This window comes from Oncorhynchus gorbuscha, unplaced genomic scaffold (genome assembly GCF_021184085.1).
Source record: "Oncorhynchus gorbuscha isolate QuinsamMale2020 ecotype Even-year unplaced genomic scaffold, OgorEven_v1.0 Un_scaffold_7:::fragment_2:::debris, whole genome shotgun sequence".
Lineage (NCBI taxonomy): Eukaryota > Metazoa > Chordata > Actinopteri > Salmoniformes > Salmonidae > Oncorhynchus > Oncorhynchus gorbuscha.
Genome location: NW_025745508.1, coordinates 275,039 through 292,625, shown reverse-complemented (window position 1 = coordinate 292,625; position 17,587 = coordinate 275,039). Strand labels below are relative to the sequence as shown.

The 17,587-nt window shown below is 43.6% G+C and overlaps 2 protein-coding genes across 2 annotated transcripts; both read right to left on the bottom strand.

Moving 5' to 3' along the window:
• Window positions 1–202: 202 nt before the first annotated feature.
• On the bottom strand, window positions 203–11,158 carry LOC124019091 (Kruppel-like factor 1). Its single transcript, XM_046334453.1, has 6 exons — window positions 9,161–11,158; window positions 8,654–8,784; window positions 8,331–8,501; window positions 5,348–5,512; window positions 3,726–3,837; window positions 203–2,231 (listed from the first exon to the last, which is right to left on the bottom strand). Exons 1-6 carry the CDS (start codon window positions 9,435–9,437, stop codon window positions 1,315–1,317), a joined length of 1,773 nt encoding a protein of 590 aa, XP_046190409.1. The 5' UTR covers window positions 9,438–11,158; the 3' UTR covers window positions 203–1,314.
• Window positions 6,608–8,319, bottom strand: LOC124019094 (protein krueppel-like). Its single transcript, XM_046334456.1, has one exon. The coding sequence runs from the start codon at window positions 7,758–7,760 to the stop codon at window positions 7,305–7,307; it is 456 nt and encodes a 151-aa protein (XP_046190412.1). The 5' UTR covers window positions 7,761–8,319; the 3' UTR covers window positions 6,608–7,304.
• Window positions 11,159–17,587: the final 6,429 nt, after the last annotated feature.

Here is a 17,587-nt window from a genome sequence, read left to right as displayed (position 1 = left end):
CCCATCTCTAACATCTCTAACACTTCTCTCTAAGTACCTAACAATATGGAGCCATTGGAGTTTATTATAGAAAATGTCCATCTGTGTTGATTCAATAATTAAGTATAATGTTTTGGTTAGATGGAGATAAGGGAAACTCAGTCCCTGCAATGATAATACATTTGGATTTGATACAAAAACAACCAAGTCAATCGGCACAGAGTCAATTTTGTATTTAATTTCAACGAAATGGTCATGCACTCACATAATGTGAATTACAGTACTTTTATTGCACAAAACAATACATGTGACAAGTAGCATAACTTCCCACTATTTACTTTTCTGTAAATCTGGTACATTCGCTTTGCTGAAATTAATTTTAGAATCATTTGGAAAAGGTTCAACATTACATTTCTATAGCGCTTTTCATAGAATCTCAACACGCTTCAAGAGCTAAAAGAAGACAAAAAACAAGCAATATATCATGACGGGTCAACCAATAGTGGGCCAAGTCGTTGAAAGCAGCATCCTCCGAAGACGGAGAGGGTCAGTTCATGGCTTGAGCGAAGGGAGCTAGACAGAGGATGGTGACGAAGTCTTGCTGACGATCTTGTAGAGGGTAAGTCTGGGAACCGGCCTGAGTCTCTTATAGCCACTGGACTTCTCCTCTGTGCAGCAGCCACTTAGGTGATGCTCCAGCAGCTCTGTTCGCCAGAGAGCTCACCGCACTCAGCTCAGAATAGTAGCCGGTCGTCCTTCGTTACGAGCCCTCAGCACTAGTGGATTCCTCTAGCTCCCATTCCTCTCACGCTTCAGGAGACTCCTCAAATGATGTTCTTAAAAGATCTGGAATTGGCAACCAGGTGAAATAAAAAAGATGGTACTGTGTCCGGATGCATTTTGGAAACAAAGCTAGCAAAGCCAAAAAGTGTTAAACTGTCAGTCAATCTGCAAATCCTTGGCTTAAAAATGGAAGACATTTGCAATAAAAAAACTTGATGTTATTAAAAACAAAAGACCTGATTAAAAAAATACATATTAAAAACACCTAAAAAAGAACTAAATATGTACAAATGCACACATTGCTTCACTACTTCATGTCAAGTAAACCTGAATTAAGGCACTATCGTCTCATTATAAAACTCCAGCATTAAACAACAGGACAAGGTTGTCACTTTTCATTAGTGAAGCATTTTTACAGACATCACACCAACCATCACCATATCATCTACTCTGCCTCATCATACTCCTTATTTCCTCAGCTCATCCAGTTCCCTACTACATCCAAAGCCAACACAATTAACTACAAACTATCTAGTACTACATTACATGTCATTATACTCGGGCTGTGTGCATTTTCTGCTGGTGTATCCTGAGGTAGCTCCTCTCTGAGAACCTCTTCCCGCAGTGTGTACAGGCGAATGGCCTCTCTCCCGTGTGGACCTTCAGGTGCATCTTCAGCTGGTGCTGGTGTGAGAACCTTTTCTCACACTGGGGGCAGCTGAAGGGTTTCTCCCCTGTGTGGACCCTTTGGTGCCTCTTTAAGTTGAATGAATGTGAGAAACTGGCCCGGCACAGTTGGCAGCCGAATGGTTTCTCCCCCTTGTGAATCCTCTGGTGGATCTCCCCCTGTTTGGGGAAACTGAAGGCTTTCCCACAGATTCCATCTCCAATAATGTCATTTGTCAATGAGCTTGTGAAGCCATTTAGTGTTGAGGCACTGGCATTGTCTGAGGTCTGGTTTAACATTAGGAGAGTGTGAGGAGGATGAAGGTCAGGGAGTGTCTGTGTTGTCGCAGGGTCCATGTTCCAGTTGATAGATCCTATAGAAGGCAGGCTGAAGGCAGCACCTGTTAGGGGGTTAACCTGAGGCCCCATCAGTCTCTCTGAATCACAACTATAAGAGCAGGACGGAGCATCGCTAGCCGAGTTTGTGTCTGTTCTCTCCTGCCACATAGGGACACCTCCTCGTCCCCGCAGACCAAATCTACGCCTCGCCCTGCTCTCAGCCAGTCTGTTGTCATGGAGACTATGTTTGGTTGTTGTTTTGTGTTCGACTGTCTGTTTCTGGTTGTGGTTAACAGTGTTGTTCACCAGCCCAGAGTTGAGGACGCTGTCCCATCCACTGACCTCCACTATGTCGTCTCTGGTCTTGGCCTGCTTGGTGATGCCGACCCCCGGGCCCTTGGATGCAGCCGTCTGGGATACCAAGACGGCCGCCCAGTCTCCTCTGTCAGCCTCCAGCCAACCACCTGCAGGAAGAGTTTAGAAAATAGACTTTACAAACATGGCAGAGAACTCTACTCTGGAGTTTGAGTCAATTACCTGGTCAAATTCATACATTATAATGCGTGTTTTTGCATGTAAACGTAAGTTTCATTTTATGAATGAAGAAAATGAAGAAATAATTACAGCCAGGTGCATCACTATTCCCATTAAATATCTATTCCATTGAAGATATATTCTATTCCAAACACTCTAACCACTAACCACAATGTAAAAATCTGTCGTTCTGATCTGCTGTATATGCTACAACGAACAAGACCCAACAGGTGGGCTGCTATTTGATAATCTGAATGGAGGTGTTGTTATTTGTTACTGACGGACAGGAAAAAAGTGCATGCAGACTCAATTAGCCCAGCTAGCTAACTTAGTTAGCTATTTTAGCCAACTAGCTTCTCTCGGTTTGATGCAGTCAAGACACGTACTTGGTAGGTAGCCTAGTGGTTATAGCGTTGGGCCAGTAACCGAAAGGTTGCTCGATCAAATCCCCCTGAACAAGGCAGTTAACTCACTGTTCCCCAGTAGGCAGTCATTGTAAATAAGAATGTGTTCTTAACTGACTTGCCTAGTTAAATAAAGGTTAAATAAACTAAAAAATATTTTTTTTAAAGTAGGCTATACACATTTGATTAGGTACACCCATCTAGTACAGGTTGGGCCCACTTTTTCCTCCAGAACAGCGACAGATACACTGTGGCATTCAAATGTTGCTTAGTTGGTATCAAGGGACCTAATGTGCCAGGAAAACATTCCCCACACCTTTACACCACCAGCCTGTACCGATGACACCAGGCAGTATCGAGCCCTGGACTCATGCTGCTTACGCCAAATCCTGACTCTGCCATCAGCATGAGGCAACAGTAACCGGGATTCGTCGGACCAGCAAATTTTTTTCACACTCCAATTGTCAAGTGTTGGTGATTGCGTGCCCACTGGAGCCACTTCTTCTTGTTTTTAGCTGATAGGAGTGGAACCCGGTGTGGTCATCTGCTGCAATAGCCTATCCGTGACAATGACCGACGAGTTGTGCGTTCGGAGGGGCCGTTCAGCACAGCACTGTTGTACTGCGCCATTTTTCTTTGCTTGTATGTGACCCGCCTGTTAGCTTGCACAATTCTGGCTGTTTTTTTCACCCACAGGACTACCACTGATTTGATGTTTTTTTCTTTGTCACACAGTGTCAGTAAACCCTAGACACTGTTGTGCGTGAAAAGCCCAGGAGGCCGTTTCTGAGATACTGGAACCGGCGCGCCTGGTTCAACGATCATACAACACTCAAAGTTGCTTAGGTTACTCGCTTTGCCCATTCTAACATTCAATCAAACAGTAACTGAATGCCTCTGTGCCTGTCTGCCTGCTTTATATAGCAAGCTACGGCCACATGAATCACTGTCTGCAGAAGCAAACCATTTTCGTGAACCGGATGGTGTACCTAATAAACTGTGTGAGTATGTCTCCCTTACCTTGCTCCCCCATCTTTAGTCCACTCAGCTGATCAATGCTCTCTGGTCCATCTTCTATTGTCTCCTCTTTGACTACCAGCAGATCAATCTTCCCATCCTCCATGTCTACTGACTGTAAGAGATACAGAGTGAGAGGATGTTGGATCAAGAAATCTGATATGAGCACCCTGCTATGGAGCATCTTCTGATTGGGCAATGAGGGATTGCTGTGAGTACTATGCAAACACGTTAGTTGATGTGACTACTTGACAACCTTTAATGGGTTGATAATTGAATGGCACGGTCCCACACTTAAGACAAAATGTATCAAGAACAGGGCCGTATCCACAAACCATCTCAGAAAAGGTCTTAGGAGTACTGTTAAAACCTGTTTTAAGACAACAACAACAACAAAAAAAACAGCTCAGAGTAGGTTTTAGAGCGGGGTTAAGACGCTGCCCAGAAATTCTGAGCCAGGAGTAAAATCCACTCATAAGTTTCTCAGCTGGTTATCGCGACAGTTTGAGGTACTGCAAAGGAAAGACTGTGATGATGCTTATTGACATTGGTTATTCCCCATCATTTGCAACAATCGTGATGAGGCATCGCCCGCTGTGCACTCTATAGCACGCTTCAGACAACCACGGTGAATGGGGCTGTACGTCAAATGGAATTTCCGACTGACGCGATCACTTTGCCTATTATTTATTGCTTAAAATGTTGGCATTTTAAAGAAATAACCTTTGCGACACATCTCCTTTGCATAGAGTTGATCAGGCTGCTGATTGATTGTGGCCTGTGGAATGTTGTCTCACTCCTCTTCAAGGTACCGGAACGAAACAGTCCAAAACGGAGAGGTTCCCAGATCCGGTTCCTCAAATTAAGCACTTGGTTTTGGAATATTGACAGGTTCCAGTTGGGATACAAGTGCGCTCTAATCGTCTCAATTATCATTTTGGCCAAAAAAAGTGTCCGACTCAAGTGAATGACAAGTGCTCACTCCGTTAAAGGCTTAGGTCATCTTTTTTTAGCAGTTTTGATGTTAAGCTCTAAAGGGATAACTTGAAATAACACCTAGGTAATTAAGCATAACATATGAAATAGGCCTTGTGAAATCATTGTCAAAAGGCGCAAGAGATACTGTTGCATGTAGGTCTAGATTATTTATTGATTGATCATATAGAAATATCGACAAACAAAAATGAACAACTCTAAAGCAATTGCCTGTCTATGGCGTAGGAACCACTGACTCGCTGCATTTTCCTATTATCAAGACACCTGCTGATAACTCTTAACTGGTTAGGAAAGCTCATGAGGTCTCCTAAATATCTGTTAACTAGGTGGGACTCATGACTAAAGAGGCTTCAAGCATAGCTTTTATTTTTACCCATAAGAGTAGAAGTAAAATGTCTCTTCTCAGCACTTACAACCAATTTTCTACTCTGAGTCGCTTTGTGGATACTGGCCCAACAAAGTCTGAGTAGAAGTGCTGATCGAGGATCAGGTCACCAGCTGTCTACATCGTCTTATTCATTATGATCTAAAAGTTAAAACTGATCCTAGATCGGCACTCCTGCTCTGAGGCTTTGTGGATACGGGCCCAGACCTAATACCATTCAGACAGTAGTTCACAGTGGGCTCACCTCAGTGAGACTGTGTGTGGTCCTGTGCTGCTCAGCTGGTTCCTCTGTGGGTTCAGGAGGAGGTGTAGTCTGGTTGTCCTCCATGACCATGGTCCCCTCAGTGTTCCCCAGACCCTCCTCACACCCCTCCTCCTTCACCAGCAGCACCCCTGGACCCTCCTCCTCCTGGAAGAGAGGTGATACAGATTACACAGACATAAACTCCCTCAGAGGTGTATCATACAAAGCCAGCTCGATCTACTCAGAGTTTCACAATCCAGCTCAGGCTTCATCAGTATTACATTGGTGGATATTGCTCATCCGCCTGCCTGCTAACTCTAGCAGGCCTGGATCTGTGTGTGCATATTGCTCAGGGCTAGTCGAACGCCGAACTCGTCATTGAGACAACACTGAAACATCAATCCATGGGTGGTTCAGTGCCACATTTCCATTTGTGCCAAAATCAAAATGAAGGAAAAAGCTTGCAAATTCAGCAGGCTATGGTGTGAAATAGGATTTTAGAAGTACCGTCTTCATTTTATTACTTAGCATTAATGCCATTTTTGTTGTGCTTATCAATGTCCTTTTTCCCACTCATATATATATTAATCATAATTGTATTTGGCAAACAAAAGTTTTACTGTGCTGTGAAGTTTCAAATGCATTCTGTCATTACTAAATAATGTGACAGGTATTTCACTATTTAACACAAAACATATATATTTTTTAAATAAAATATTGAAGTGTTCTTACTCAAATGAAGAGGTAATGATGCAGTCTTTGCAAGAGGGAGGTAATCTGATTTTAATTGGTCCTCAAGGAATGCTTACTAACAGGGATGCAAACAAATTTGTGCACAAAATTTGGGAAAGCTTTTTGTGGATATGGAAAATATCTGGGATCTTTTATTTCAGCTCATGAAACATGGAACTAACACTTTACATATTGCGTTTATATTTCTGTTGTATATATAATTGTGGAACGAACAGTGGACTGAAGATGGGACGGTCAGGCATTTGTGCGGTTGAGTCCATTTTTCCCGTAACATGGACTCCTAAACAAGGCAATGAAACTTTGTAGCTCCTTGCTGAAACAAGCAACATGTTTTATTATGCCATCAATGACTTGATTGAGGATGCCGGTTCTAGTCATTATATTTCTATGGCAGAACATGCAGTCAGGAGTGAAGGAGAGGAAAATGAAAATGTGGCAGGCCAATTACCTTCATCCAAAATTCCATGACTGTCACAGCCCTAGTGTAGGTATATTTAGTAAGTGTATATAGGTTATAAAGCACTGTTGGGTTTATGCAGAATAGGGTGAGATGTATATTAAAGAGAGTCTCAATGAAAGTCTTAGAATGAAAAGTTCCATTTCGTGTTTATTAAACATAAACACGTTTTAATTACACCATATGGAAACCACCACATACCCCCCGGCCCAACTACAAATCTGCATGGACTTGAACTGCACTAATTTTCTAATTAAAAGTGTCTTGGGGGGGGGGGATTTAAGTAGTTGAATGGAAGTAATGAAATAGGCATTTGTGAATATCATATTGCCTACATAGTACAAACACTATGTAAGAGACTCATTAAGCTTATATCTGCCTTTATAAATCACACAATGCTTGAATAAAATATTCTACCCAGAAATCTGTTATTCCCGTTATTCTGACAACAATCAAAATGAACCTTCATTTTTAAAGGAAGACTGAGGTTACCACCGCAAATATTTTGATGAGCGTGATGCTAGACTTTGCTCTCTCACAGTCACACAGAGTATATGTGCATGCACACGGGTTCACTTCACGTTGCTACAACATGGTAGCTGTGGTACCAAAACCGCAGAGAAGTTGCGCAAATTGACCCACTACTGTTGTTTACTTTGTGCATGTACATCATCTAGCTGAGTCTAGATTAATGCAGGGTTTGATTGAAATGTCAGAAGCTATCGAGTGGAATGGTTTCTTTCGATGTTATTGAGTGGAATGGTTTTTCTTCTGGTGTATCCTGAGGTAGCTCCTCTCTGAGAACCTCTTCCCACAGTGATTACAGGCAAACGGCCTCTCTCCAGTGTGGACCTTCAGGTGCATCTTCAGTTGGTGTTGGTGGGAGAACCTCTTTTCACACTGGGGGCAATTGTATGGTTTCTCCCCTGTGTGGACCCTCTGGTGCCTCTTCAGGTTGCCAGCCTGGGCGAAGCGCATATGACACTGGGTACAGCTGAAGGGTTTCTCTCCTGTGTGGACCCTCTGGTGGATCTCCAACTTCTGGGTGCAGCTGAAGCGTTTGTTACAGAACATGCAGAGGAACCGTTTCTCTTTACTAGTGCCTGATGTGGCTCCACCTCCCTGAGACTGGGCTCTAGTCCTGTCTTTTGAGTTCAATACCTGATCAAAAAGGATGTGGCCGTGTGAATCGGAAGGCCCCATCGACGTGGACACTGGGTCGGGACCGCTGAACGCATGTCAAGGGGAGTGGGTTGTCTCTAAGCTTTCCCTGTAGTCTAAGAAGTCACTGGTGTTGCCCTGCGAGTGTCCTTCTCCTAACGGAGTCTCATCTGCATTCCATGTCAGAGGAGTGTCACCTTCCACTTTCACAGTCACTTCATCTATGACCAGACCCTCCCCTTTCTTATCTAGGAACCCTTCAGAGAATACACTACTACTGTACTGGTTCCAGTCCCCTCTGGACCGAACAGTCTGTGTCTCTAAACCCAAGGATATGTTGCCAGGGTCCATCTCTGTAGTGTAAGAACAAGACGGATCATCACCTCCAGTGTTTAACGCATAACTATCTCCATAGGAATTAACCGTCCCCTGGCTCTGGTGTAATACCGATAAGTACTCTGAGCCAGGAGCAGGAGGACAGCAAAGTCTACCCAGACTCAGTCTCTTTGGGTCTGATCTGTGGTCAGATCCTGTGTCTGAGATCATTTGTGTTACAGTTAACGTCTCGGTGTCTGTCTCTGACTTGAGGACGGCGTTTGGCATTCCACTGACCTCCGTGATGCTGCATCTGGTCCTGGGCTGGGTGGTGGTGGCGAGGTCCTCCGTGGCTACAGGGGGCTCTCCAGCCGCTCCAGTCTGGATGTCTCTGCGTTGCCGTGGGTCCTCTTCTCCTTCAGACCTCTCCTGCTTGACCCCAGGACGTACAGCCTCTGCATCTGCAGCCTGACACAAGAGGTTATTGCCGGTACATGAGTTGAATAGGATAACAATGGCATAGTGAAGTCTCACAGGCAGATAAATGCTGATGTACATGTAAGGAAGTGAATAGCTGAGGGGAGCCTTTCTGAAATGTACTGTAACACTATTCCACTGACCTCTATCATAATAACGTGCTGGGTTGAGGTTCCACTCTCCTCATCAACAGTGATTGGTTGGTCATCTCTCCATATATTGTGTCCCGCTGGCTTCACAAAGCTCCTGTGGTCTCCAGTGAGATGTCCTTCACCTGAGAGAGTGATTGGGGGAAAAGAGGTGGTTAGGTTAGCCATTGTCAATGCTCAACACTATATTGTACACTAATGACAGTTTTGACACTAGAATTGTCAAGGATGTAAGGGGACACTAAGCATAACTTCTTGATATACAATTTATAGATGGATTGATTGTTACATAGGAAATGCAGTAAATCAAGAATCTGGTTAGAAAATTATTATTTTTGCAAGTTAGTTAAGTACATTCAGTGGAGTTATTGTATACTATCCCAAAACTGACCAAGACCAAAATCTGGTTAACCTGTTGTTAACGCATCTGAAGTCACACGTGCGCAGATGTGAACGGGGCTATAGGCCCCGCAGTATTCACATTCAGAAAAATGTACGTACCTCTTGCCATTCCTCTATATCGATCGAGGATCTTGACGCTACTGGGACGACTGCCGAGGACGCGCTCTCGCGTTGTCCTCTCTGCGCGCTCCCGTGCCACCTTCAGTTCTAGTAGTTTTCTCCGTAATGTCCTGTTTTCTTTCTGGCTTTGAGTTATTTCCAAACGACACACTGCATAGTCGTCGTCTATGAGTTTACAGATCTCTGACACGGCTGCATTCGCTAGAACCTCCATAATGGAGGCTATTTGAGTGTGAAAAACCATACAGTTAGCCATTGTTAGCAGCTAGCTAGCGTTAGTTACCTATTAACAGATCTATCCACCAAGTCCTGTCCCCAACGCGAATTAAAAACTACTTGGGGTAAGTATGTGATGCTGTGTAGTTAAATTAGTCATATTTCGAGTTCCAGGGTGTTAATAAACGTCTAAATAACAAAAAAAAATGCTAAAGTGAAAATTATTGGTGAGTTCTGTGTACACTTCTTCAGTGGTTTGTAAATCGCGTTCGACAACCAAATTTAGTGATGCATTACCGCCACCTACTGGACTGTGGACCAGAGATGGATATGGTCTGAAGTTTAATCCTACGCAATTTAACAATTCTCGCTGTCGGAATACATCATTGACTACAATATCACCGTAAGGTTTTCTTAACAATTAAATTAAACTAGGCTGTTCAATGCCATTATTCCTACTAATAAAACAGTCCCGTTCCCTCCCATATCGCTGTCACTGAAATAGGATGTGTTCCACTGTCTCCATCTCCTGGCATTGATCACACTTCCCAGTCGGATTGTTTCCCTAATTTCAAAGTGCTGTTGAGCCTTGTGTGTCCCAGTTTCATTCTTGTGATTATGTCTTCCTCCCTTCTCTGTTGACCCGAGGTCCTCCCCCACCTTTTCCTGGATCTTATACAGGTGTCTTCCCTTTCCCTCCCTGTTCCACAACTCTTGCCATTACAGTTGTTTTCTGATTGCTTGGGCACAATCTTTGAAACTATAGGCTATATTTTGCAAAACTCTACACACTAGCCACCAAAAACATTATACAATTGTTGCAAAACCCTTCACTCTTTAAAAAAAAAGTTTTTTGCATCAATTCAGTACACACAGCGCATCATTTGAATAAGTACATGAAGCACCAACTATGCACTGATAGTACAAATGAAAAACACTTGTGGCTTTTACTTTTTCTGTGTGCAGGGCATAGCAGTTTGCAATAAAGTTTTGTCATACATATAGTAAACACAGGTATCCAAATGTGGAAACTATGCATGTGTATTCCGAACATAACACACTATCAATACAAATAAGGGGGAAAGTTTTTTTTTTTACCCCTCAGTGTTCTAACACTCCTCAAACAACAAAAGCGCAGTAGAAGAAAACAAAAACATTGGTGCAAGAAGGAAAAAAAGAACGGAAGAAAATTAGGCTAAATCTCGCCGCCTTTGTGGGTCTGGCCATAAGACTTCATCCACATCACATGCGATGTTGTCTTGAGCTAGGCAGCGTGGAAAGTATCGCCTGGAGTCCCGTATCCAGGCATGGCATGACCCCTGATCGATGTCTCCACAAGCCTCCTCCATTGCCTGTAGAAGGGGTATGCGTTGGTGGGGCTGGCGATCGTACACCTTCCAACACCATGCTGAGAAGAATTCTTCAATAGGACTCAAGAACGGAGAGTATGGGGGGAGATTGAGTGAGATGAAAAGTGGGTGACCTGTGAACCAATTGCGGACTACAGCAGCCCGGTGGAAACTAACATTGTCCCAGATGATAATGTACCTGGGATGCTCTGGCCTCTGGTCATCAGGGATTAGTCTGTTGTGGAGGGTGTCCAGAAATGTGATAATGTGTGCAGTGTTGTATGGGCCTAGGATTGCATGATGGTTTAGGACGCCATTTTGACTAATAGCCGCACACATTGTTATGTTGCCACCACGTTGTCCGGGGACGTTGACGATGGCACGGTGTCCAATGATATTTCTGCCGCAGCTCCTTGTTTTTGCCAGGTTGAAACCAATGATATTTCTGCCGCAGCTCCTTGTTTTTGCCAGGTTGAAACCTGCCTCGTCCACATATATTAGCTCATGATGCACTGCATCTGCTTCTAGCTCCATGACGCTCTGAAAGAGACAGGACAATGTAGCACAGTAGGAGAAGACCGGGATCAGTCAATATGATGTAGCACCATACACTTCCAGAACCAGTACCAATGATAGGATAGTATAGCTTACCTGCACATATTCATATCTCAGTTGTTTTACACTGTCTGCGTTTCTTTCGAAAGGGACTCTGTACAGCTGCTTCATCCTAATTCTATTGCGTTTCAGTAGACGAGACAGTGCAGAGACTCACTCGGTTGACGTTTTGGAATACGGTGTTATCTACCATTATGTGGTCCTGCAGTTCTCTGAGTCTGATGCAGTTATTTGCAATGACCATATTTACAATGTGGGTCTCCTGCTCTGGGGTGAACAGTCGACCTCTTCCACCAGATACTGGTTTTCTTGCAGCTCTGTAAAAACATTTGAATGGTTTTAGTGATAGATCCTTATCATTATGAAAGTACAGTACATATTACTGTACCAGTAAGACTACAGCACTTAGTCTCATTTCGAAATATCCAGATGATACCTGCAACAGTATAGTGGCTCAGATTTGGTTGAACCCGTTGCCCAGTCTCCCTCATGCTCATCCCATGGTTGACAACATTGTTGTCCAAACCAAGTGTTTACCTGTGGCCTATTTATAGTGCTCAAGCTCCGATTTGTAAGTGAACTCATTATCTAAAAGTGTTTTCACATGTGGAAAGGCAATTGGCGAAATTGTGTAGCAATGTAGAGACCAATGTTTACAGTTTTGCTAGAAGTATGTTATTAAATTGCAAACTGAGTGTAAAGTAGAGAACGTGCATTCAGTTTGGTACACTTGGTTAATGCATTGGCTACAAGTGTTAATGGTTTCAGAGATGGTGCTTCAAGGATCGCTGTTAGTGTTTAAAGCATTAAAAAACACTGATCTCCTGGCCTCTGCTTTACTTAATAGAAAGGATCTTATTGGTTGGCGACATGACGTCATAGCTCAAAGGGTGTGGTTGAATGAAAAAAGGTATGCACGCTGTCCTTTTGAAAGGCAGACCTGCTTATTACATTACACATCAAATCTCCTATGATGACCATCTTTCAAGCTCAGACCAGACTTGTTTTGCAAGAATAGAGTAGAAAATAATATAATTACTTTATTCCATCTACACCGAACAAAAATATGATTTACAGTTCATATAAGGAAATCAGTCAATTGACATAAATAAATTAGGCCCTAATATATGGCTTGCACATGACTGTGATTACAGATGCATATATTGGTCACAGATACCTTTTAAAACAAAGTAGGGGCTGGTTCAGAAAATCAGTCAGTATCTGGCGTGAACACCATTTGCCTCATTAAGCGCAACACATCTCCTTCCCATAGGGTTGATAAGGCAGTTGATTGTGGCATGTGGAATGTTGTCCCACTCCTTTTCAATGGCTGTGCGATGTTGCTGGATATTGGCGGGAACTGAAACACGCTGTCATACATGTCAATCCAGAGCATCCCAAACATGCTCAATTGGGTAACATGTATGGTGAGTATGCAGGCCATGAAAGAACTGGGACATTTTCATCTTCCAGGAATTGTGTACCCATCCGTGCTACATGGGGTCATTGCGTTATACTGAAATATGAGGTGATGGTGGGGGATGAATAGCACGACAATGGGCCTCAGGATCTCATCACATCAGCAAACCATTCACCCACACGACACCATACACGCTGTTTGCCATCTGGCCAGTACAGTTGAAACTGGATTCATCCGTGAAGAGTACACTTTTCCAGCATGCCAGTGGCCATCGAAGGTGTGCATTTTCTCACTTAAGTCGGTCGATGCGTGGTTACATGTGGTCTGCAGTTGTGACGCCGGGTTGGTTGTACGGCCAAATTCTCTAAATCGACATTGGAGATGGCTTATGGTAGACAAATGAACATTCAATTATCTGGCAACAGCTCTGCTGGACATTCCTGCAGCCAGCATGCCAATTGCACGCTCCCTCAAAACTTGAGACTTCTGTGGTGTTGTGTTGAGTGACCTTTTATTGTCCCCAGCACAAACTGCACCTGTGTAATCATCATGCTGTTTAATCAGCTTCTTAATATGCCACACCTGTCAGGTAGATGGATTATCTTGGGAAAGGAGAAATGCTCTCTAACACAGATGTAAACATATTTTAGAGAAATAAGCTTTTTGTACATATGGACAATTTCCTGGGATATTTTATTTCAGTTCATAAAACATGGGACCAACACTTTATACACTGCTCAAAAAAATAAAGGGAACACTTAAACAACACAATGTAACTCCAAGTCAATCACACTTCTGTGAAATCAAACTGTCCACTTAAGAAGCAACACTGATTGACAATAAATTTCACATGCTGTTGTGCAAATGGAATAGACAACAGGTGGAAATTATAGGCAATTAGTAAGACACCCCCAATAAAAGAGTGGTTCTGCAGGTGGTGACCACAGACCACTTCTCAGTTCATATGCTTCCTGGCTGATGTTTTGGTCACTTTTGAATGCTGGCGGTGCTTTCACTCTAATGGTAGCATGAGACGGAGTCTACAACTCAGGTAGTGCAGCTCATCCAGGATGGCACATCAATGCGAGCTGTGGCAAGAAGGTTTGCTGTGTCTGTCAGCGTAGTTTCCAGAGCATGGAGGCACTACCAGGAGACAGGCCAGTACATCAGGAGACGTGGAGGAGGCCGTAGGAGGGCAACAACCCAGCAGCAGGACCGATACCCCCGCCTTTGTGCAAGGAGGAGCAGGAGGAGCACTGCCAGAGCCCTGCAAAATGACCTCCAGCATGCCACAAATGTGCATGTGTCTGCTCAAACGGTCAGAAACAGACTCCATGAGGGTGGTGTTAGGGCCTGACGTCCACAGGTGGGGGTTGTGCTTACAGCCCAACACCGTGCAGGACGTTTGGCATTTGCCAGAGAACACCAAGATTGGATCTGTGCTCTTCACAGATGAAAGCAGGTTCACACTGAGCACATGTGACAGACGTGACAGAGTCTGGGGACGCCGTAGAGAACGTTCTGCTGCCTGCAACATCCTCCAGCATGACCGGTTTGGCGGTGGGTCAGTCATGGTGTGGGGTGGCATTTCTTTGGGGGGCCGCACAGCCCTCCATGTGCTCGCTCGCCAGAGGTAGCCTGACTGCCATTAGGTACCGAGATGAGATCCTCAGACCCCTTGTGAGACCATATGCTGATGCGGTTGGCCCTAGGTTCCTCCTAATGCAAGACAATGCTAGACCTCATGTGGCTGGAGTGTGTCAGCAGTTCCTGCAAGAGGAAGGCATTGCTGCTATGGACTGGCCCGCCTGTTCCCCAAACCTGAATCCAATTGAGCACATCTGGGACATCATGTCTCGCTCCATCCACCAACGCAACGTTGCACCACAGACTGTCCAGGAGTTGGCGGATGCTTTAGTCCAGGTCTGGGAGGAGATCCCTCAGGAGGCCATCCACCACCTCACCAGGAGCATGCCTAGGCGTTGTAGGAAGGTCATACAGGCACGTGAAGGCCACACACTACTGAGCCTCATATTGACTTGTTTTAAGGACATTACATCAAAGTTGGATCAGCCTGTAGTGTGGTTTTCCACTTTAATTTTGAGTGTGACTCCAAATCCAGACCTCCATGGGTTGATACATTTGATTTCCATTGGCAATTTTTGTGTGATTTTGTTGTCAGCACATTCAACTATGTAAAGAAAAAAGTATTTAATAAGAATATTTCATTAATTAAGCAATTAATTAAGCAAAATGTTAGTCTCATCTGACCAGAGTACCTTCTTCCATATGTTTGGAGAGTCTCCCACATGCCTTTTGGCAAACACCAAACATGTTTGCTTATTTTTTTCTTTAAGCAATGGATTTTTCTCTGGCACTCTTCCGTAAAGCCCAGCTCTGTGGAGTGTACAGCTTAAAGTGGTCCTATGGACAGATACTCCAATCTCCACTGTGGAGCTTTGCAGCTCCTTCAGGGTTATCTTTGGTCTCTTTGTTGCCTCTGATTAAAGCCTTCCTTGCCTGGTCTGTGAGTTTTGGTGGGTGGCCCTCTCTTGGCAGGTTTGTTGTGGTGCCATATTCTTTATATTTTTTAATAATGGATTTAACGGTGCTTTGTGGGATGTTCAAAGTTTCTGATATTTTTTTTAACCCATCCCTTATCTGTACTTCTGCACAATTTTGTCCCTGACCTGTTTGGAGAGCTCCTTGGTCTTCATGGTGCCCCTTCTTAGTGGCGTTGCAGACTCTGGGCGTATATATACTCAGATCATGTGACACTTAGATTGCACACAGGTGGACTTTATTTAACTAATTATGTGACTTCTGAAGGTCTGGTTGTACCAGATCTTATTTAGGGGCTTCATAGCAAAGGGATTGAATACATATGCATGCACCATTTTTCCGTTATAATGTTTTTTTTTAAACAAGTTGGTTTTTTACTTCATCAATTTGGACTATTATGTGTATGTACATTACATGAAATCCAAATAAAAATCTATTTAAATTATAGGTTGTAATGCAACAAAATAGGAAAAACGCCAAGGGGGATGAATTACCTTCTTACCCCAAGACATTTCACATGATAGTTATAATATGTCAGCTAAAGAATAGTTCCCAGATATCCCCTGTGTACCACAATGCTACGATTTCTCCCCGTTGTAAACACTCCTATGTCTGATAAGGTTACTTAACTCTTGTTACACAGTTTACACTCATGAGGAGGAAGCATAATAACTTACTGTACCAATTAGTTAGTATTTTTTCTGATATCAAGGGATTGAAACTCGCGATTCTGTTACCAAATTGGTAACGGAATTACTGCCATTGAATTGGCTACAATGAGAAATCGTAGTAGTCACAAACCACAGTTGGGTCACCTGCTACTGTCCTCCCTTCCACTTGCATACTGTCATGTTCAGCTCATCTTTCTGTTGTCTGGTGGTTAGAGCAAGACTGTAAAAACAATCTGGACAACGCCTCACACTGCCTCTCTCTCTGTCTCCGGTGAATGTCACCTCTCCCGACACCTCCCATGACATGGACCACCTACCCTCGTTCCATTTACTGTAACAAGTATCCTCACTCACTGAGCACCGACCGACACCGGACGTCCATGGTAGGGCTTAGTGTTTTCCACAAGCACATGGAGTAGCCAGCCAGGATCCCCCGGGTTAAGAACTTTTTGGAAAACTAGCCCTCTTCTGGCGGCTTCTGGTACATTTGAATGGCATCCAAAATACTCAAATTATCGAATACTTTATTGACTTGACCTCCCAGATTGAAAAACATTGTTGTGGTATTGTGTTGTAAATTATTGAAAATATATGAATTAAGTGTATTGTTAGTTGTTTTGGATATTGTCTAGACCTATCTGATCAGGACTGTTTAAGTACGAGAACATTATGCTTTTTATTTTTTACATTTAAACTGTCTTCTCTTGAGGTTAAAGTAGTGTATTGCAAGATATTAATTTCTTTGGTATTGTAGTTTAACTGACACCCGGCCCAGAAAGACAATTTCCATACACGGCCACAGAGAAGTCAGATTAGAAAATTCCTAATTCCGTCTAAAGTCAGCTGTTCGTTCCACACCCCAAAAAATTACTTATTTTATGGCGGTTATTTTAGAATAAGGCTGTAAGTTCAGGCCAAAGAGTTAAATCTTGGTTTCATCAGACCAGAGAATCTTGTTTCTCATGGTCAGAGAGTCTAGGGGCCTTTTGGCAAACTCTAAGCATGCTGTCCTGCCTTTTACTGAAGAGTAAGCATCCATCTGGTCACTCTACCATAAAGACCTGTTTGGTGGAGTGCTGCAGAGATGGTTGTCCTTCTGGAAGGTTCTCCCTTCTAAACAGAGGAACTCTGGAGCTCTGTAAGAGTGACCATCGGGTTCTTCGTCACCTCCCTTACCAAGGCCCAATTGTTCAGTTTGGCGGGGTGGCCAGCTCTAGGAAGAGTCTTGGTGGTTCCAAACTTATTCCATTTAAAAATTATGGAGGCCACTGTGTTCTTGAGGACCTTCAATGCTGCAGAAATGTGCAGAAATGTTTTGGTACCCTTTCCCAGATCTGTGCCTCGACAAAATCCTGTCTCGGAGCTCTACGGACAATTCCTTCAACCTCATTGCTTGGTTTTTGCTCCGACATGCACTGTCAACTGTGGGACCTTATATAGACAGGTGTGTGCCTTTCCAAATCATGTCCAATCAATGAATTTACCACAGGTGGACGCCAATCAAGTTGTAGAAACATCTCAAGGATGATCAATGGAAACAGGATGCACCTGAGATCAATTTTGAGTCTCCTAG